Source organism: Hoplias malabaricus, chromosome 2 (genome assembly GCF_029633855.1).
Source record: "Hoplias malabaricus isolate fHopMal1 chromosome 2, fHopMal1.hap1, whole genome shotgun sequence".
NCBI classification, from domain to species: domain Eukaryota; kingdom Metazoa; phylum Chordata; class Actinopteri; order Characiformes; family Erythrinidae; genus Hoplias; species Hoplias malabaricus.
The window spans coordinates 58,408,624-58,431,343 of record NC_089801.1 but is presented as its reverse complement, the minus strand read 5'-3'; the positions used below and the strand labels follow the sequence as shown (position 1 = coordinate 58,431,343).

At 37.7% G+C, this 22,720-nt stretch overlaps 1 protein-coding gene across 3 annotated transcripts; it reads right to left on the bottom strand.

Annotated features, from left to right (window-relative positions):
• Positions 1-747: 747 nt before the first annotated feature.
• On the bottom strand, positions 748-13,559 carry LOC136686592 (CMRF35-like molecule 8). Of its 3 annotated transcripts, XM_066660485.1 has the most exons (8): positions 13,081-13,559; positions 10,590-10,685; positions 10,395-10,493; positions 9,922-10,245; positions 8,929-8,985; positions 8,493-8,594; positions 7,604-7,644; positions 748-1,920 (listed from the first exon to the last, which is right to left on the bottom strand). In XM_066660485.1, exons 1-8 carry the CDS (start codon positions 13,190-13,192, stop codon positions 1,654-1,656), a joined length of 1,098 nt encoding a protein of 365 aa, XP_066516582.1. In that variant the 5' UTR covers positions 13,193-13,559; the 3' UTR covers positions 748-1,653. The 3 variants fall into 3 exon arrangements, with proteins under 3 accessions (XP_066516582.1, XP_066516580.1, XP_066516581.1); XM_066660483.1 differs by having other exon boundaries at positions 10,395-10,685; XM_066660484.1 differs by having other exon boundaries at positions 10,395-10,685; positions 12,204-13,181.
• Between the last annotated feature and the right edge of the window lie 9,161 nt (positions 13,560-22,720).

The window sequence follows — 22,720 nt, the reverse complement described above, 5'->3', positions numbered from 1 at the left end:
CTGCAGTTGTGAGTCAGGCAGAGTTATAATTATTTCAGTTTTATTTGTAAATTAATAAGTGTATTTCCTGCATTTTAACAGCAGTTTTTTTTATTATTATTTAAATTGCTTAACATATTTGATGCTTAAATTAATGTTAAATATAGAATGCTTAAAAATGTAAACATTAGTTTGTTTTACACTTCCTTTTGAACAGTCTTGCTGAACTGAAGATGAAGCCTGTTGAATTAGGTAGAATTTACACAATGGTTCAATTAATAAGAGCATTTTTACAACTGATTAACATTTTTAAACACTGATGAAATTAAACTCTCCTCCCCATTCACCCCATGTTCGTTTTACCTTTTTTCTTCAAGCAGTGATGCCAGAGTGTTGGAAAAATGATCTGCCACTGGAACAGTACTATTGTTCTGTTGATACAAATGTTCTTAACATTGTATTGCCTTTGAGTTGAGTTCTGACTTCTGGTCTGTGCTTGTGTGTTCAGTTTTCCTAGGTGTTTTGGTGTTGGACTGGTTGTGTGTGTTAAATGAATAAAATCCTACAGGTCTTCTTGGATTATTCCCCTAAAGTTATTTTCTGAAACTTATCCAAATTTTGCCAGTTTTTGTTCTTTTGTTTTTTGTTCAGTTCTCAGGTTTAAATACAAACAATAAACATCAATTACACTGATTGTGAAGACTGCATCAGTTAAAAACTCAAGCTTATCTTTATTTCAAAAAAAGGACACATAACATGAAAAATGATGATATATATCTGTGAAAACCTAACATGTATACATGAATTAAACTGTATTTGTACAAACTGCAGACTTTGAGGCAAAGATTGGGATGTATTTATTTGTGAATAGTGAAACATACTTGTGACTTGTGTTTAATTTTTGGATTAATATTTTCACATTTGTCAAGTATTTTGAGACTCATCTCTTTACATACTACTCAGCTACTCAGATCTGTGCATTGAGTGACACACACGCAGGGCAGGTTCCAGACATCGCTGCCTTGGAGCCAGTAAAAATAGCCCAAGGGATGTGATAAAAGCTATTTAGGGACACATTCGGGACAACATTTTTGTGTGAGTTAAAACCAGGAACTTTAAAAATACGGGAACAATTACGGGATGAAATTCATATAACACTGAATTTGGATTCTATGGATTCTATATCTTATGGATAAAGTCCCGTCCTTCAGCATAAAGAGCCAATCAACTTGCTGTTAACGGATAATGTCCCACCCTCCAGCGATAAGAACCAATCAGATTGCTGATTATGTATGTCAACTGCAACTACAAGTCATTAGGGATTTTATTTACATATGCATTTTGTAAATTTTATTTGTAAATTTTACTTGAAATGAGAAAAGGACATTTTATTGACAGTATTTGTTATTTATAATATTTATAAATCGTATTGTATACTGAAATATAATTGAAAGGGTAATTTGATTTGATATTCGGTTGTTAACTACATAAAATATTGCTATAATTACAAGGCTACTTCTATATGCAGGATACGGCACTGATCATAATGCAGGTTATACATTGTGGTCTGGACCTTGGCTTGAGAAAAATTTCTTTTAATGGACGTTAATGAATTTTAATTAATTACCCCTGATACATACAGTTCAGACCTCATAAAAACAAGAGGTTGTTGATTTATAATGTGGGAATGCTTCTAAAATTATAGTGAAAATTAGAGCATTGAAACAAATGAGTGGACTTGGAATTTAGACTCTGGTAAACTGAATCAGATTGGATTTTACTGAGGTTTAGACTCTGATAAACTGAATGTGGTTCTCTGTTTCTTGGGTCCAGGTTCTGATACAAAGAATCTGATTGATTGGTGATGAAATTAGGGTTGAAGTCATCTGGGCACATTCTAATGTTCTGGTTTCCAAGTGGATCAGTCTCATAATCAACCGTCTGAAAAGAAAGAAACACAGAGTATAACTAGGCCTGGGTGATATGGACAAAAATGTTATTACAGTTATTTTTTATTCTATACTAAATGACATTATGAAAATTATTACAGTATAAACATTTGTAACATTATCACAATATTAACCCTCTGGAGTCTGAGGCCTCTCACATCATTTCTGAACTAGCCTGATATGCCTTGACTCTTAGACAATTTCACTTTCATAGAAATATTGATTCCAGAATGCTATATATGCTAATATTCAGACCAAATCCCAGCAATATACTGTAAGATCTGTAAGAATGCCATTAATCTATTTTTTTAATTCAGCTCTAAACACACTTTCCAAAAGCCTGTTTTCAAAGGTACAGATAGAAAGACACAAACACATTATAAACATTTCAGAAGCTTGCTTTTTAGCTTTGAACTTTGTAAACGTGTGTTGCCTACACATAGATGTGTACAGCTTTCAGTATTTGTATGTGGTTTTTATGGAAGCAAATCTGTCTCATCAGACTTTGAAATATTATCACCTTTGAATTTGTAGCACTGAATTTATTTGCACTGAAATTATCCATCTGAATATTGTTGCTTTTGAATTTAAGTCTTCAGATTTTCACCTCTGTATAGTTTTCTTCGCAATTATGCATCTGAATATATTAATAATTATAATAATAAATATATTAATATATAACTACAAATATATTATACAAACCGGATTCCAAAAAAGTTCACTAAACAAATTGTGAATAAAAACTGAATGCAATGATGTGGAGATGGCAAATGTCAATATTTTATTCATAATAGAACATAGATGACAGATCAAAAGTTTAATCTGAGTAAATGTAACATTTTAAAGGAAACATTTGTTGATTCAAAATTTCACAGTGTCAACAAATCCCAAAAACGTTGGGACAAGTAGCAATAAGTGGCTGGAAATATGAAATTGAACATATAACGAACAGCTAAAAGAGCTGGAACACTAATTAGATCAATTGACAACATGATTGGGTATAAAAAGAGCTTCTCAGAGTGTCAGTGTCTCTCTGAAGCCAAGATGGTAAGAGGATCACCAATTCCACCATAGTTGTGCAGAAAGATAGTGCAGCAATACCAGAATGGTGTTACCCAGTGTAAAATAGCAAAGATTTTAAGTTATCATTATCAACCGTGCATAACATCATCAAAAGATTCAGAGAATCTGGAACAATTGCTGTGCGTAAAGGTCAAGGGCGTAAAACTCTACTGGATGCTTGTGATCTCCGGGCTCTTAAACGTCACTGCACCTCAAACAGGAATGCCACTGTCAAGGAAATAACAGAATGGTGTTCAGGAATACTTCCAGAAAGCATTGTCAGTGAACACAATCCACCGTGCCATCAGCCATTGCCAGCTGAAACTCTACAGTGCAAAGAGGAAACCATTTCTAAGCAAGTTCCACAAGCTCAGACGTTTGCACTGGGCCAGGGGTCTTTTAAAATGGAGTTTGGCAAAATGGAAGACTGTTCTGTGGTCAGATGAGTCACGATTTGAAGTTCTTTATGGAACACTGGGACGCCATGTCATCCGGACCAGAGAGGACAAGGATAACCCAAGTTGTTATCAACGCTCCGTTCAGAAGCCTGCATCACTGATGGTATGGGGTTGCATGAGTGCTTGTGGCATGGGCAGCTTGCATCTCTGGAAAGACACCATTAATGCAGAGAACTATGTTCAGGTTCTAGAACAACATATGCTCCCATCTAGACGTCATCTCTTTCAGGGAAGACCCTGCATTTTTCAACAAGATAATGCCAGACTACATTCTGCAGCAATCACAACATCATGGCTATGTAGGAGAAGGATCCGGGTACTGAAATGGCCAGCTTGCAGTCCAGATCTTTCACCTATAGAGAACATTTGGTGCATCATAAAGAGGAAGGTGCGACAAAGAAGGCCCAAGACGATTGAACAGTTAGAGGCCTGTATTAGACATGAATGGGAGAGCATTCCTATTTCTAAACTTGAGAAACTGGTCTCCTCTGTCCCCAGACGTCTGTTGAGTGTTGTAAGAAGGGGGGATGCCACACAGTGGTAAAAAATGGCCTTGTCCCAACTTTTTTGGGATTTGTTGATGCCATGAAATTTTGAAACAACATATTTTTCCCTTAAAATGATACATTTTCTCAGTTTAAACTCTTCATCTGAGATTTGTGTTCTATTCTGAATAAAATATTGACATTTGCCATCTCCACATTATTGCATTCAGTTTTTATTCACAATCTGTTTAGTGTCCCAACTTTTTTGGAATCCGGTTTGTAATTATATTATTACATATAATAATAATTGCGCTTGAATTTAACTTAATTGCTCGTGAATTTTCAAGAACATATTTTCACTGTTATTATTCAAGGTTAATAAATTCAGATAAAATAGTTCAATAGACCAAATTCAGATGCCAAAATACGAGTTAAAAATTCAGAGTACACACCCGGGATACAAAGGATAAGCAATCAATTCTGTCTCGAATCAAATGAACGTCCAACCACGATGCTGAAGTTGGCTACTTATTCGCCAGTTTCTTATTAAGATTTTCTGTTTCACATTATATGTTGCAGTAGTTCCATTCTGTTGCTGCTAAATGGCAAAATACGAACCCAACTTCCATACCATGAAAAAACTACACGTTTAGCTTCCTTCCGCGGATATTATCTCTTTACTTTCAAAGTATCTCAAACATCTGAAAGGCTCACTGAAGATACAATATAACAGACTATTAATATCCTGAATATGAAGAAATTGTACTGTGGAAATTTTTTTATGGCCCTGTGAGCATAGCATGTGATATGACAGAATATGTCGTATGAATTTGGCCTATCGAATTTGAGCAACTTCAAAATATGTAGTTTGAATTTTTTTAAGCTTGAATTTATTTTATCTGAATTTATTATATATATATATATATATATATATATATATATATATATATATATATATATATATATATATATATATATATATTTCAGCCTCTTGTGTCAGTGCTCTCATTCTTTCAGCCATTACCCAAAGGAAATGCTCGTAGGTGGGTGGAAACCCAGACTGACTGGTAAATTGAGAGCGTTATGACTCAGGGCCTGCCCCAGACTGCTCTATGTCAGTCAGTGTCTATAAATAACAAAAACAGGAATGGAGACAAGGCACAAACCTGACAGAGTCCAGTGCCCACAAAGACTAAGCCTGACATACTGCTGGTAACACAAATACAACTCAATCTCTGACTGTACAAAGACCAAATGGCTATCCACAATGACAAAGGCAACCCCAACTCCCACAGATTATCTTGGGGAACATGTTCCTTATACCTACTCCAGATCCACCAAGTATGTGTAGAATGAAGCAGCTAACTCCCATGGCCCCTCATTTATCTATGCAAGCATGAAGAGTTAATCCATTGTTCCACAACAAGATGAAATCCACATTGTTCCTCCTAAATCCTAGGTGCAACTATCTGATGGTTCTCCTTTACAGAAACATAGCATAGGCTTTCCCAGAGAGTAGAAATGTGATGCAAAAATAAGTGGTACATACTCTTCAGTACTATTTTTTTAATGGGAATCACCCTTGATTGCCCATCCAAATGCACTGTTCCTGGTGTTTATACAGTATCCTTGCCAGATAAAACAGTCCCTGGTATAGAGGGCCTTCAGCAATTTCAGGTGAATCTAATCCACTCTAGGGGCATTTTCATAGCAGAGCTTTCTAACAACCTCAGTGATTTCCAAGCCAAGGAACTGAAATTTGAAACCACAACTTCTGGCCCTACCTACTTCCTGCACAGGAAGCATGTCTCTCATATTTAAGAGCTCTTCAAAATGATTCTTCCAGTGCCAGTGGCCAACAGTGACCTCTTCAAACTCCTCCCATGCCCAGGGTTTTGCTTCTGTATCCAACGTTGTAATCTTCTTCTCCTACACATCCATTGATTTGGGAGTTCCCTGAGCCAACAAAGCTCAAAATCTCCTTCTTCCACTTGATGGCTCCTTGTTCCAGTGTCATTCACCATCAGATTCTTGTGTTGCCATCATAACATGCACCAACACATTTTTGACCACAGCTAATATGCAGCCTCTTCTACAGTGGAATTGTTGAACAAGAACCATTTAGACACCATGTCCCCTACTATTTATGGGAGTCCTTCACCAGCTTTCACAGCAAACTCTCACTTTTGAGGTTATCCGGTCTGTGCAGCAATTTTCCATCCCAGTTGTCTAGCAGAAATAATCCAGCACTAGGGTTTAGATCAAACTTGCCTTTCCTCCCAATCACTCCTCTCTACATTTCCCAGTCATTGCCATTGTTGAGTATTGATGTGTCCCAGCAAAGCAAATGAATGTTTTTGGACTGTGGCAGGAAACCGGAGCACCCAGAGGAAACCCACGCAGAGAACAGACCTCACAAACAGTGACCTGAGTAGGGGCTCGACACCACAACCCCAGGACCCTGGAGCAGTGTCACGGTGACACTTTTGCATACATGCTGCCTTTTTATTTCTTGTGTTTTTATTTCTTTAACTCTTTTTCCTTCTTTATATGTGGTCAGATGAGTCACGATTTGAAGTTCTTTATGCAACACTGGGACGCCATGTCATCCGGACCAGAGAGGACAAGGATAACCCAAGTTGTTATCAACGCTCCGTTCAGAAGCCTGCATCACTGATGGTATGGGGTTGCATGAGTGCTTGTGGCATGGGCAGCTTGCATGTCTGGAAAGGCACCATTAATGCAGAGAACTATGTTCAGGTTCTAGAACAACATATGCACCCATCTAGATGTCATCTCTTTCAGGGAAGACCCTGCATTTTTCAACAAGACCAGATGCCAGACCACATTCTGCAGCTATCACAACATCATGGCTACGTAGGGGAAGGATCCGGGTACTGAAATGGCCAGCCTGCAGTCCAGATCTTTCACCTATAGAGAACATTTGGCACATCATAAAGAGGAAGGTGTGACAGAGAAGGCCCAAGACGATTGAAGAGTTAGAGGCCTGTATTAGACATGAATGGGAGAGCATTCCTATTTCTAAACTTGACAAACTGGTCTCCTCTGTCCCCAGACGTCTGTTGAGTGTTGTAAGAAGAAGGGGGGGTGCCACACAGTGGTAAAAAATGACCTTGTCCCAACTTTTTTGGGATTTGTTGATGCCATGAAATTTTGAAACAACATATTTTTCCCTTAAAATGATACATTCTCTCAGTTTAAACATTTGATCTGTGATTTGTGTTCTATTCTGAATAAAATATTAGATGTTGGCACCTCCACATCGTTGCATTCAGTTTTTATTCACAATCTGTTTAGTGTCCCAACTTTTTTGGAATCCGGTTTGTAATTATTTTACTATATTTGTTTTTACTGCTTTGAAATCTCTATATTGTTTCAATTAACAACTTTGAATTGCCAGCGTGTATATATGAATAGTTCAATAGCCTTTTGAACATTTTATCTAATATTTCTTTAATCTCATCAATTAAATTCATTGTTATACATATGGGTATTGTTTAATTCCCAGGCCTAGTCAGAACAACAACATTCTGTGTCTTTATTTTAACAGATACCTTTGAAAGTATCTGTTCAGTTTAGCTGTATATTAATAGTAAAATACCATTTTTACATTTATACAAGTCTTTTATCATGACCCCTCTTGACTTACTCTTTCTTCTGGTCTTGATCGATGGCTGATAGAAGCTGAGTCTGGAGAAACAGAGAAAATTTCAATCAGACAATTAAGGGGGAGTCAGGGAAATTAACCATTCATTAATTTATTTTCTGCAACTGCTGTATCCTCAGTAGGGTCACAGTGTGTCCGAAGCCTACCCAGAAACTCTGTGCAACACCATCACACTCAATCACTCACACAGGTGGAGTGTATTCATATGGCCACTTCTCCTACCATGAGCTTTTGGGCTGTGGGAGGAAACTGAAGGACGCCCATGTAGACAATTACCAGCTGTGCCACTGTGCAGTTCAAGGATTAACCATAAGTTAGAAATTATTCCTACCCTTCACTGGCTTCTTGCACAAAATTCAAAATCCTGGTGCTCACCTACATGAATGAATCACATTGCAATGGGCAAAAATCAGATCTCTGGCCCAAGAGTGGATGGTGTGGACACAAGCATGGACGGTTACTGAACTGTGAAATGAATTTACACTGGACATTACTGTACAAACCACAGAGTCCACACATTCTAACACATTCTGCTCTTCCTCTGCTTTTCTTACACAAAAGAGAAGGACAGCTGCATACAGGCCTCAATAAAGATTTGTGCTGAATGAACTTAATAGACATAAATTGTATGAATTAAAATGGTTATAATATTGAATAAATGTGGTTTGGGAGAAAGATGACGTCTAATATCTGTTTCCCACACCATCATCAGGTCTCCAGCCTTTTCGTCCTAACTTCTGCCTTTTATTTTCATGAATAAATGCTAAGCAGATACTACAGTGTACTCTAAAAGCAGGTTCTCAGACAGTTTCCAAAGCTGTACAAAGCTTTATAAATGTGTACGTGAGGGTGGTATTTGTGTCTTGGGTACCTTGAGGTTTTTTGCATCCTAAAATCAGCAGTAGAGTCACAAAAATGAACACAGTGATGAGGATGATGATGATAATAATGCAGAAGATAAAAGAAACTGGATCTGAGAGACAAAACAATGATTAAATTGTCACTCAACAGCACATTAACAATATTCATTCATAAACATTAGTGAGGTCACATCCTGATGTTGGGCGATTAGTTCTGGATATAAATACCACACCAATTCATCTCAAAACAGTACTTGATAGTTCTTTGTCTCTCCAGAAAACAGAGTTCCACTGGCTTCATGCCCCTCTAGTACACAGTAGACATTGAGCACAGTGGCCTCAGAAATAGTTCCTTGAGTGGAGTCTAAACACGGAACCACTGTCTGTTCACATTTAAAATGAAAATAGAGTGAAAGAGGGAGTTCTGAATAATGACTGAGTTCTTACTGAGATGCTCTTCATCAGATGAAGCTGCTGTTGGTTTCAGAGTTGTGGGTGATCTCTCTGGGAGCAGTAGATGTTTTATACAACAAAAAACAGTAAAATCTTTAGTAATTCTGTACATTCATATGTGGACACACACATTAGAGACATCTGATACAACTGAAAGCAGGCTCCTATTGTGCCACTTCTATCTTAGATAGAAGATTTTAACACTGCCTGGGCCTCAGTCACCAAATTTACCACCAATCAAGCATTTATGGGACCAGCTGGTAAACTAGCGTTGCAAACCTACCAATGGGCAGGATCAATAGGCTTAGCTACAGCATCTCTGTGCAAATGTGCCACAGGACAAGACCTCTTTGCCTCTATTACCATCCATATCCCTTAGCAAGAAGGGATGGTCAGCTGGTCCCATAAATGCTTGATTGGTGGTAAATTTGGTGACTGAGGCCCAGGCAGTGTTAAAATCTGGTGGAGTCATATGAAAATCTTGTGGGTGAATACTGTCCTGCTGAAAATGTCATTTGGAAGTCCCACAGCAAAGGCAAGATTCAAGCACTCACCATGAGGCCTCTATACTCAAACCTGACTATCATAGGTTTCCAAACGGAACCTTGATTCATCGCTAAAAACAATATGATTCCAGTCTGTAGCAGTCCATGCTTCTTATTGAAAAAATCTTTGTTCCCAACACTAACACCTAGATGGCAACAGTTCGTCACTACAACCATTCTGCTTCTCTCAGTTTAATGATGTGCCCCCTCGCAATGTCTATCCAGTGGACAAAATGTCTTTAATTGCACTGCATCTAAAAGTCAACGATTTCTCAGTATGAAATACAGTACCCAAATTAGCCTTTGAGAGCCTTTTTAAAGGGCAGAGGGGGAAGAACATTTTTAAATATTTTTGTGGCAAGACACAGTATTTAATAAGACCGCAATCTGGGTACAAACACTCAGGACTATCTGACTAATATGAAAAGTTAATGTGTCTCACCAGTGACCTGCAGCTGGATCTCTGAGTAAAGGGAGTCGTACCGGACAGATTTCCCTGTAATCCACACACCACAGTAATAAACTCCTCCATCTTTTTCGCTCACATCACTGACTGTCACACTGACAGCTTTAGAGTGTCTGTCTTCAGAGAAGGAGAATCTGTCGCTCTGAGAGTCTGTGGTAGTGATCACTGCAGTAAAATATTGACCATCCTGTTTTAACAATCCTTTAGTGTCAGTCATAAACTCCTCTGGAGATGAACAGTTGATGGTGAGGGTCTCTCCCAGAAAACCAGTCACAGCACTTGGACCCGAACAACACGGATCTGTCAATCATACAAAATAAATGACATCATCTAATAATTTAAGGTGGAGTTTCTCAATGACCTTATGACCTCTTTATTCTTTCAGAAATATCTCAGTTTATACAGAATTTCATGATGAATATCATTAGTGAGATATTGAAGTTTCTAACCTCTCTTCACTTTCAGTTCCACATCATGACTCCACCCTCCAGTCTCTCCACACCGATATGATCCAGAGTCCTGTAAACTCAGGTTTCTGAAGACCAAAACTAGAGTTTGAAATCTGTCAGTCAGAGAATGTCTCTCTTTATGAACCCATGTGTTCTCTCTTTGTATATTTATACACTCATCTGTTCCCTTCTTACAGAAATATTTATTATTCTGTCCAGACTGTTGGTATTTACAGTAGATCCTGACAGTCCCTCCTGAGCAGCCAATCACATCAAAGCAGTTCACTGGATCTGCCAATCAGAAAGATTAATTTAATCCATCTCAGTTCTCTTCACTGTAAAAGTGTAAGATTCCTACCTGGTTGTTTATCTTAGTGAATAACATCACAGCCTTTCATTCAGCAGACTAAGGTTCAGGTCTCTGTTCCCTCTCACTTTCCAATAAACCCCTGCCACACACTCCTCATGTTCAGTATGTGGATGCTTACAATCCCACTGTCCACTGGAATATTTCAGCAGAGTTCATTTTTGTCTAACGTCCATGCCACTGTTTGACTGTCCATCGCAATAATGTCTAAATTTGTAGACTGCTCAGTCAGTGTTTCTTCTGAAATGTAATGAATTACTGCAATACGACAGTTTCTACTTTTCTAAAAAAGCCCAAGTTCATTTAGCCATGTCATTAAATATTTTGTCAATATGTAGTTTACTACATCATTTGAACACAGAAACTATCTTTCACACTGTGTGAAAATTTCATGATGAATGGACCAATAGAAATACTCCAAAATTACTCTGAATAAAATCTTTTTACATTTAATTCCATATAAACTAATAAGGGTTTTCCTTCTGTAAAGTTGCTATTTTGGAGATACATGTTTTTTATTAGAAAGAGATTATGTCTGTTCACCTCATCCAGTTTAGAACTAGAAAGCATAAGGCTCATGAGAAGATAAAACTTCTGCAGTTCTATCACAGGACAAGTAGAAATGTGAGATCAAACTGTTCCAGTAATTTCATTGTAGTGCTGTGTTACAGCGACAATACTTCTATGGCTGCTACCTGTAAGCACCAAACTCTTGCATTTAAAGGCTGTGATTCTCTTTTCTGCCAACATCTGTCACACTGAAGTTTTCTACCAGAGGGAGGTTGATGGGGCACAAGTAACAAGGGCAGTAAGTAAATCTGCCTCTCACAGAACAAATGGGCATTGTGAGTAGGTGGACATACTGTCAATCATTTCTTACATCAGTAAATCAACATTCTGATGTACCTGTCTATCAGTTTTTGCATCAACATTTGCATTTTTCTGCAATTTGTTGTTGCTATTGAAATATGGGACATATGCACATATTTAAAAATAAGTTACAATGCTGGGACATGGACTAAAAAGAGGGTTATTACTCTGAAAAATAGGGTAATCTGGTCACCCTGATAATACATCACACCCTAAATTCAGGGTTAAGGAGGGGTTTATAGACGAGAGGTTTGATGTCATCACACATTAACTGTTTTAAACATTACATTTTTCCTTCAGTTTCAGATTAGTAGTGTGTTTGAGGAGTGTTATCCTTGTATACATTACCTCCTGAACAGCCAGACATGTCAAAGTAGCACATTGTACAAGCTAATCAAACTAGAGCTTCTAATTTCTCATCTTTCTGATTTCAACCAATTCTTCCAGGTTCCCTCACTCCTGCAGAAATTCTACTAAAATACAGAACTAGGATCTTACACAGTGTTAAAGATGCTGTAAGAACAGAGTTCAGAATCAGTTCTGTCACATTCAGTTAAAGTAGAACATCTGACCTAAGATCAGGAAGAATGTGAAGATGAGGAGGGTCTTCATCCTGAACTGAGCTCCAGCTTCACTGATGTTCACCCAAACTCCAGTCCACTGTCTTTAAGATTGTGTGAGTTTAGTGTTGTTGTTGTTCTCCTCAGAGGTCAGCTCTACTTCTCTGTAAAGTTTTCTCTGTATACTGTTCTTCTCTGTGGCTGTCTACATCTGCCCTTCTCTCTGCTTTAGGTGTTTCCTCTTCCTCTAAAGTGTCTTAGAATTTAAGCTTCACACCTCCCCCTTCAGCATCACTGACCAGAAGTATTTTCTGTGATGTCACTAAGCAAAAACAAGTGAACCCTGTGCATTTAAACAGCAAAGACGTTATTCACAAGTATTAAGAATGCTCTTCCCCAGTCTCTTCTACAGGATTATCAGAGACTGATCCAGGACCTGATTTTTACCAGGATGTGAACACTAATTCTTATATAAAAATGATGAGACAACTCTAAACCCAAACTGAAACTGGCTGCTGCTGCTGTTAAAGTCCCTCTAACTTATCTTGCGATCTGTGGTTTTGAACCATAGGAAAATACTTTTGATTGTCACAAGCTGACCACAAGCTGCTTCTGTGAGCAAACAGATGAACCTTTTGAAACACACCTGAAAATAACCGTGTTATACAAGAAAATGTACATATAATTGCTGTCCAAATTAAAATATTTATCTGCAAAATAGTAAGTCCACAGCAGAAGGAATATCTTACATTTCAGTGGAAGTAAATATAAATGTTTCTGTTTGTTCATTTATCATAAAATTTTCACACAGTGTGAGGGACAGCTGCTGTGTTCAAATGATGTAATTCCTTGGATATATTTTAATGGTACATAAATGCTCTAAATTTACCAGAATTGTGGGCATGTGTCTTTTCATATGATCGACGGTGACATGTTACTGACAGCTTAGACAAAGTCAATATCAGACAAACTGACTTTGATGTGTTCATCTTATCAACCATCCGCAACCATCAGGAGAGACAGAGTCACAGGAAATAAGGCCAACCTGTCACACAGAAGTAGCCTAATGAAAATATCTGTTTTGTGCTGAACTAATCACGATTAATATCCACATTAGTTAGTAGTTACTGGAGATGGATAATAAAGACAGGATGATTTATATGATTTATCTTAAGTAGTGATGGGAATTTCGGCTCTTTTTAGGGAGGCGGCTCTTTTGGCTCGGCTCTTTCAGCTCCTAAATGGCTCTTTGTGTTACCACTTATTTCCACTGGTACAGAACGATATTACCTACATTTTACATGACTATATGGACAAAAGATTATTGTTCAATATTAAAAATAATAAATAGTGTTGCAATGGCCAATTGTTTTTATGGCTGTCTTGTAATAACTCACTGATTGCACTCACACATTCAATTGTATAAATAACTGGATATTTATTTAAACACCTTAATAAAAAAATCACTTGTAAACTCTGAAGTATAGCCAATGGAACCCAAAAGGTAGGTATTACAAAATAGCTTATTAAATTAAATAATCATCCATTTCTGGGTAATAAAATAAATAAATAGTCTGCAAAGTGCAAAACAGCAGCATTCAACGGTAGTGATTAAAAAAAACCACAACTGTCAACAAACATTTAACTGATTTAACGTTTTCTTCAACTATTTTTTGGAAGGCAGATTGGCATTCAGGAAAACCAAGTGTCTCAGCTTAGAGGGTTGGAGGGTTGGAGCTTGCTTGTTGTTCTCTGATTGGTTGAATGACAAGCCTTAGAAAAAAAATGGCTTGGTCTTAGACGGGAACCGGCTCTCATCGTTCACTTACAAGAGCCGGCTCTTTGAACCGGTTCGTTCGCAACCGACACATCACTAGAGACAACACCACAGAGCAACAAGTCGGGCTTCATTCAAATTCACACTAGTGTAGTACACTTTTTAGTATGGAAGAATGGTGTTTTGGACACAGCCTCTGGAAACTTGATCTGGAAGAAACATGATATTACTTAAAGTAATTGATTTTGCCATATTTGTGATTTATAGCAAAAAGCTTATTGAACATCATCAGCGGCCGGTTTTCAAAAGTAAACCTGGTGTTTTGGACAAATTTCCCGGATAATTAAATCCCACTTTTTCTATCAAGAATCAGAATGATTTATCATTATTTTTCCCTGTTCAAATTATGTTCAGACTGGATAAAATTTATCCAGATATCATAGGATAATTTCCTTTTTTTTTTTAAAAAAAAACACCTCTAGATGGCTTTTACTGGACAAATTATATTATATATATATTTATATTATATTTTTTAATTAAGAGTTTTAATTTGCTAAACTGTTTTTCTGAAATACTTTTTTTATATTCAAACCAAAATGCTAAAATATTACTTCTGCCAACAAATAAAATAATCAAAGTTTTTGTTACATTGTAAAAAGTTGCTTTAAATGAGTTTAAATTATTTTAACACTATATGATAATTATGTTTATGAGTGTTTTAAATTAATTTTACAGGACACAGGTTTATTTCCATGTATATTCTGTAAAAAGTATGTCCACAGCACTATCAATCAAGTTTGAATCCACCTCTCAATGTAGGATTAAACTAATCCTGCTATTCATTCATTGTCTGTAACCACTTATCCATTCATTCATTCATCATCTGTAAGCGTTTATCCAGTTCAGGTTTAATTTAGCCTGATACCTTTTGAAAAAACAGCCCCTTCTGGTGATTCCATCATTGTAGTCAGGGTCTTTAAGATCTAAATCAATGCCCCAAAATATATGTTAGCACAGTGCGTAACAGTAACATTGGTACTAGTAATACACTATTAGTACTCATAGTAGTCTAGTCATATTGGTCAGAAATAACAAATAATGAATGTTGTTATATATATATATATATATATCAATCGCAGTCACACAGCTCCAGGGACAGGTGTGAGTGAATATGCAAGAGTGTGTGTTGCCCTGTGAAGGACTGGTGCCCCCTCCAGGGTGTATTCACGCCTTGTGTCCAATGATTCCAGGTAGGCTCTGGACCCACCATGACACTGAATTGGATAAACGGTTACAGATAACGAATGAATGAACTAAAAAATGAAACTCATATATAGATTAATTACAAACAGAGTGATATATTTCAAGCATTTATTTCTTTTAATGTTACTTTAATTAATTTATTATGAATTACAGCCAATGAAAACCCAAAAGTCATTATCTCAGAAATTATAAATCTTATATAAGACAAATTAAAAAATATATATATATTTTTAAAACAGAAATGTTGGCCTATTGAAAAGCATGTAGGTCAGACCTCCTTTTGCATGAATTACTCCCATCAATGCAGTGTGGTATGGAGGTGATCAGCCTGTGGCATTGCTGAGGTGTTTTAGAAGCCCAGGTTGTTTTGATAGTGGCCTTCAGCTCATCTACATTATTGGGTCTGGTGTCTCTCATCTTCCTCTTGACAATACCCTATAGATTCTCTATGGGGTTTAGGTTAGGTGAGTTTGCTGGCCAATCAAGCACAGTGATACGGTGGGTATTAAACCAAATATTGGTACAGACCTTATTCTGTTAGGTGCTTGTGTCGCTTTATTGTTATATGTCAGTATCAGGATATTTTTATATATATTTGTCCATTAGTGTCTATTAGTGTTTATTTAAATGTTAAATGTTTATTGCTTGGGGTGGCACGGTGGCGCAGCATGTAGTGTCGCAGTCACACAGCTCCAGGGACCTGGAGGTTGTGGGTTCGATTCCCGCTCCGGGTGACTGTCTGTGAGGAGTTGGTGTGTTCTCCCCGTGTCCGCGTGGGTTTCCTCTGGGTGCTCTGGTTTCCTCCACAGTCCAAAAACACACGTTGGTAGGTGGATTGGCGACCCCAAAGTGTCCAGAGGTGTCTGTGTTGCTCTGTGAAGGACTGGCTCCCCCTCCAGTGTGTATTCCCGCCTTGCGCCCAATGATTCCAGGTAGGCTCTGGACCCACTGCGACCCTGAATTGGATAAGCGGTTACAGATAATGAATGAATGTTTATTGCTGCACCATGGGTCTGAGAGTAACACAATTTCAATCCTCTGTATGTCTTGTGCATATTGTGGTATTGACAATAAAGCTGACTTTGATTATTGGTACTTTTAGCGGTGTGGACAGGTCCCAGGTCCTGCTGGAAAATGAATCCCGCATCTCCATAAAGCTTGTCAGCAGAGGGAAGCATGAAGTGCACTAAAATTCCCTGGTAGACGGCTGCGCTGACTTTGGACGTGATATAACACATTGGAGCAACACCAGCAAGTGACATGGCTCCCCAAACCATCACTGATTGTGGAAACTTCACACTAGACTCAAGCAGCATGGATTGTGTGCCTCTCCACTCTTCCTCCAGACTCTGGGACCTTGACTTCCAAATGAAATGCAAAATTTACCATATCCACTAATATTCTTGGTTACAGCAGGATGGTTTCAATGACTGGCGTCTGGACATCTATCAAGTCAGCAGTCTTCCCCATGATTGTGTAACCTACTGAACCAGAATAAGGGGCCATTTTAAAGGCTTAGGAAACCTTTGCAGGTGAGTTGTGTAAATGATTCAAATTTTCTGAGATAATGAATTTTGGGTTTTCATTAGCTATAAGCCATAATCATTAACAATAAAAGAAATAAACACTTGAAGTAGATAACTATTTTTGTAATGTGCCTATATATGAGTTTCCTTTTTATATTACTGAAATAAATTAACTTTTTGATGATATACTAATTTATTGAGATGCACCTGTATTATACCTCTGAATATGACCTCGTTTGGTAAAATGTAACGTTTATTTCCCCAGCATTAACAATTTTTATATAACAAACTCATAGAGCCCATGTAATGACAAGGTAGAGAAGAAGAATGCTTAAAGAAACACTAGGCAAGATTTGGTATTTTTTGCTCCTGGGCTCCCCTACATCTGCACAATGTAATACACATTTACAGCACTCTCCTGCAATTAATTAGCTGTTTCCTACCCTCCTCCAAAAGTTATATAGCGCAGTTTCTGCAGTGCTGAACCCAAAGTAGCAATGACAGAGGCTTTATTCTCTCTGTTACAGGTCAGTGGAGCACCACAAATTTGAAGCTGCTATTTTAAGGTAAAATACTAGCTAGATTTCTTTAAAACATTCTCTCCCTCAGTTTAAGTGATTCCAGAGTAATGCCTTTTTACCATTCATCCGGCTGAAAACAATAATTTCAAGGGAATGAATGAGTAAATTGAAGGGCCACTTTAGTTAAATCGAGGAAATGATTTATTCAACAATCCACTGCTTTTTCATCTATGAATTCGTTAGTGTTATAAAACCCCTGCTTCCACTAATCAATCAATATTGCCATCTGCCGGCGACACATTGCCATCGCAGATTTAAAGTGGAGCCACAGATTGGGGACAAGAAAAAGTCTAAAAATTGAATAAAACTGAATATATAGACAGCTAGCAAACAGCTGTAGTGTAAGGGTCAAAGAAGCGTAATAAAATGAAACGTTTAACGTTAAAGTGAGCAATTAATATTTGTTACGCAGAGAACTTAAAGAACTAAAGGTAGGATAAACGACTGAATTTAATCTGACTTCGTTAAATAACGTTAATTTACCGAAACTTAAGCAGCCAGCTAGCATTTATTTTGTATTCCAAAACGACGAAACTCTTGCTAAAATCTGTTGAAGAAAGAGAACTAACTTCCCATTATGAGTCCGCTTCTTCCACAGGTTTCATCGATACTCTCGATACCGATACCGTTTTTATAAGATGTCCGTTAAGAGTCGTTCATTCAAACAACGCAAACCGGTTAACGGCTCAGAACTCAGAGACAACTAGTGATGGGAATTTCGGCTCTTTTTGGGGAGCCGGCTCTTTTGGCTCGGCTCTTCATAAAGAGCTGGCTCTTTCGGCTCCTAAATGGCTCTGTTTTACCACTTATTTCCACTGGTACAGAAAAATATTACCTACATTTTACATGACTATATGGACAAAACATTATTGTTCAATATTAAAAATAATAAATAGTGTTGCAATGGCCAATTGTTTTTATGGCTGTCTTGTAATAACTCACTGATTGCACTCACACATTCAATTGTATAAATAACTGGATTTTTATTTAAACACCTTAATAAAAAAATCACTTGTAAACTCTGAAGTATAGCCAATGGAACCCAAAAGGTAGGTTTTAGAAAATAGCTTATTAAATTAAATAATCATCCATTTCTGGGTAATAAAATAAACAAATACTCTGCAAAGTGCAAAACAGCAGCATTCAACGGTAGTGATTAAAACAACCACAACTGTCAACAAACATTTAACTGATTTAACATTTTCTTCGACTATTTTTTGGAAGGCAGATTGGCATTCAGGAAAACCAAGTGTCTCAGCTTGGAGGGTTGGAGGGTTGGAGCTTGCTTGTTGTTCTCTGATTGGTTGAATGACAAGCCTTAGAAAAAAATGGCTCGGTCTTAAACGGGAATCGGCTCTCATCGTTCACTTACAAGAGCCGGCTCTTTGAACCGGTTCGTTCGCGACCGACACATCACTAATCTTAAGGAGTAATTAAATTAAATCTCCCATTAAATTAATTATTTCAAAATGTGATTATTTTAAAACTATATTCAGCAAAGAAACACAAAATATCTTAATGCAATTTTATTTATTTAGATCAATATAATAATTGTTCCATTCTATCATTTACAGACTATCGTGTCAAAAAGGACTTAATAAAAAATAAATATTTTAAATAATACATTAGAGCTATATACACATTTCAGGCCTCAAAAAGGAAAGCTATTTATAGTTTTAATTGTGGAAATATAGCAGATTGACATAAGAGTTAAAAAAAAACGTGTGACTTAAATCAGTAAACTATGTTCAATCCAATAAAGTTGTAGAAAACTCATATATTGATATAACTAATGACTCACTAGTTAACACCTATGACCGATGTGACATTTCCTGATCAGCTGAATCTGGTGTTTGGTGTTGGGGTTTAAACTCTGTGGGACAGAATCTGATTGGCTGGTTTAGTCAACGTTACACCAAATCAGATTGGTTGATATTAATGTTTATAAAGTGGTAAACTCTAGGAGACTGAATCCAGTTCTGTGCTTATAGGATCCAATCAGAATAATGCTTTTAATTAGTCTCAGTGCTCTTCACAGTAACAGTGTAAGTTCCTCACTAGTAGTTTAACATAATGGATAACATTTCAGCCTTTCACTCAACAACCTAGGATCCAGTTTTCAGCTCAGACAGGAATACCACACTCCAACAATGAGTCTTTGGGCAAGACTCAGATCATCTTCTGTAATACAATTAAAAGTTCCATAACAAATATCTCACTCTCCACCAAAGCACTGACTTTTTATCCCACTGTCTACTGGATAATTCCAGCTCAGTATAAGCTTTCAGTCCACAGTATGAATGTCTATCTCTGTGATATCCATTTCCACTAAGCTCTATTATAAGTCCAAAGCCTGTAGACATCTGTTGTAGACAACAGAATTTCTTCTGAAATAATGGGTGTTTGTTGGAATTTTATTATGTTCTACTGCAGTAAAATATTCTTTTAACCTTTAAACTAGATGTTGAAGCATGGCTGTGAGGATCTGATCGCAGCCACTAATGAATAAAAAAAAAGTGACATTCATTCATTCATTATGTGTAACCGTTTATAGTTCAGGGTCGCGGTATAAGTGAGATAAACTGCTTGTGTTGCTCAAGATACTTTGTGAATTAATTGGTAGCAAAAAATTGGATGAAGATTAATCACTCCAGAAAAGTAATCCACGGCTATGTTCTGGGTGGATGTGACAGAGAGTTAGCACCAGTAATAATCATAATAATAATATATTCATGAGCAGTTGCTTCAGATCATCTTGTTTCACTTCATGTTTCTATTTAGAGATTTCACACATATCCACAATGCATGAAACTGGTTTTTCTCATTTAAAGTGTCGCAAATAAAACTTAGCCAATCCTTGAATGAGTTCAGAATCAGTTCTGTCACATTCCTTTAAAGTAGAACTTCTGACATGAGATCAGGAAGAAGGTGAAGATGGGGAGGGTCTTCATCCTGAGATTGTGTGGGTGTGATGTTGTGCTCCTTGTTCACACACACACACACACATATATATATATATATATATATATATATATATATATATATATACACTAAAATACTTATGCTACTGAAATTTGGTGCTGGCACAATGGTCTCTATCACAGCTCCAGGGTCCTGGAGGTTGTGGATTCAAGTCCTGCTCCAGGTGACTGTCTGTGAGGAGTGTGGTGTGTTCTCCCTGTGTCCTTGTGGGTTTCCTCCAGGTGCTCCGGTTTCCTCCCACGCTCCAAAAACACACATTGGTAGGTGGATTGGTGACTCAAAAGTGTTCGTAGGTGTGAGAGTGTGAGGGACTGTGTGAGTGTGTGTCATCCTGTGAAGGACTGGCGCCCCCTCCAGGGTGTGTTTCTGCCTTGCGCCCAGTGATTCCAGGTATGCTCCGGACCCACTGCCGCCCTGAACGGGATAGGGTTACAGACAGTGAACGAATGAATGAATGAATGAATAAAGAAATCTGACTATGTTTGTTGATTCAGTTGCAAAGCTGAAGGAACAAATTTTAAATATCTCCCCCATTATAATAATGCGGGCTGTATACAATCCTGTGCAATACTATGAATTGGTATTGTGTAATCATAAGATTAGTGAGTTATCACTGATACCAGTGCTGTAAAGCTGCTTTGTGTCAACATTGCTTGTAAAAAGCATTAGATAAACACATTTTGATTGATGGTGAGTTTAAAATGTATTTATTTTTTATTGTGACAGATGCTCATTTTTAATAAAAAAAATTAGCCAATCCTCTCAATGTCTCAGGCAAGTTATTTATATGTATATGTATATAGTGTCTTTAAAGGATGTGTATTTAAACAGCCAATCAGGGACAGTGCACATTATGACACTTAGTAGGAATTTGTGAACTCTCTGAGCAGTCGAGACATGGGCTGTAGCACAGTGGAAATACATGCCCACGCACACTCTCACTGACGATGAATACCCAGAGTGACACATCTTGACATACACCACCCACTCGCACACAGCAACAAAGCATGCTCATAAGACCCCAGAATACCACCAAGTCCTGAAATGGGTGAGGGGGCAATGTATGCTCTGAGCTGTCCTGCATGGCCCCAAAACGTCCAGACCCCTCCTACTCCATTGTTGAAGCCACAGGATATTTGGAATACCTCATTCTTTTTTTTTCTGAACAGTGTCAGAGTTGCCAAAAACTCTCTAGCATCACATGAGCACATATACCCCATCTTAGTTTCACTTCACTGGCTGCCCATATACTTTAGGGTCCATTTTAAAATTTTGTTACTTACTTTCAAATTCCTAAATGGTCTTGCTCCATCCTATCTTTTGGAGCTGTTACAGCCCTACAAGCCTACCCACTCACTCAGGTCAGCTGATCAGCTGCTCCTGCCCAAAACTAACTATAAGATTAGAGGGGACCGTGCTTTTGCTGTAGCTGCGCATAAGTTATGGAACAGTCTGCCCCTGTACATTAGACAGGTTTCCACACTGTCTGTTTTTAAATCACTTCTTTTCTCCTTACCTTTCGTCACCTAATTTGTTGATTGCATTTGTTTTTGTTTTTATTCTGTATTGTTATATTTTGTATTTTATTTTTGTTCAGCACTTTGGTCTTTTGTGAAAGTGTTAAATTGCTATATAAAAAAGTTGGATTAGATTGGATTGGATTGAAACACAATATTATTCCCCATTTTCTGCCATTCTCCCCAGTGAATGAAAACATTCATGGCGAATGCTTATACTTATAGTCCTTCTCACACTAGTCCAAGAATTCCACCTCTTGTGGTACGGTACAAATGACCCCCGCCGGCCCTCTCAATCATGAGTCTTGGTTCACAAAAACCCACAAAAATAGAATTGAGACCACATTGAGAGTGGAGAGGAGGGCTCCTCGCCCTGCTTGCTTTGGAAGTCTGTAATTCTGAGCTCAGTGTATTCGAGGTCATCAGTTTGTTTTCTGCCTGCTTTGAGCATTCCGATTTGCTCAAATTAAATGCTCCAAACCTCCCTCTAGATGACCTAACAATCTGCGTGCCTTCAGCCTGCCTTAGCTGCAGCGCACTATGTTTGCCTGCTATTGCGTTGCACACCTGTAAACCTGGGGTATTTTAGCTGGTACTGGAGAAAGGACAGAATATCTTGGCTGCAGCACTGCTGTAAGAAACCCCAGTCCTTCAACTTAGCAACTTTATAGGCAATATCTCTGATGACATATTTGAATGATAGGGAATTACTCCAGCGTTACCAGAGTTGTGGGGCACGTCTAATCATACTATCATATCCAGTTTAAAGCTGGTCTGCCTAATGAACCAGGGCCAGAAACAGCTTGTTGGGATGTAAGGATGTCAAACAGTGTTTGAGAGTATTATTGAGAATTCCATGAGGACATAGCAAATAGATCACAGA

Excerpts from the sequence above, each read along its gene's own strand:
- LOC136686592 (XM_066660483.1), bottom strand. The coding sequence starts at position 13,192 with ATGGTTGATAAGATGAACACATCAAAGTCAGTTTGTCTGATATTGACT. Across the intron at positions 7,645-8,492 it reads AGGATGCAAAAAACCTCAAG|ACTCAGCTTCTATCAGCCAT; the intron begins GTACCCAAGACA and ends CTGTTTCTCCAG. Across the intron at positions 1,921-7,603 it reads GATCAAGACCAGAAGAAAGA|ACGGTTGATTATGAGACTGA; the intron begins GTAAGTCAAGAG and ends CTTTCTTTTCAG.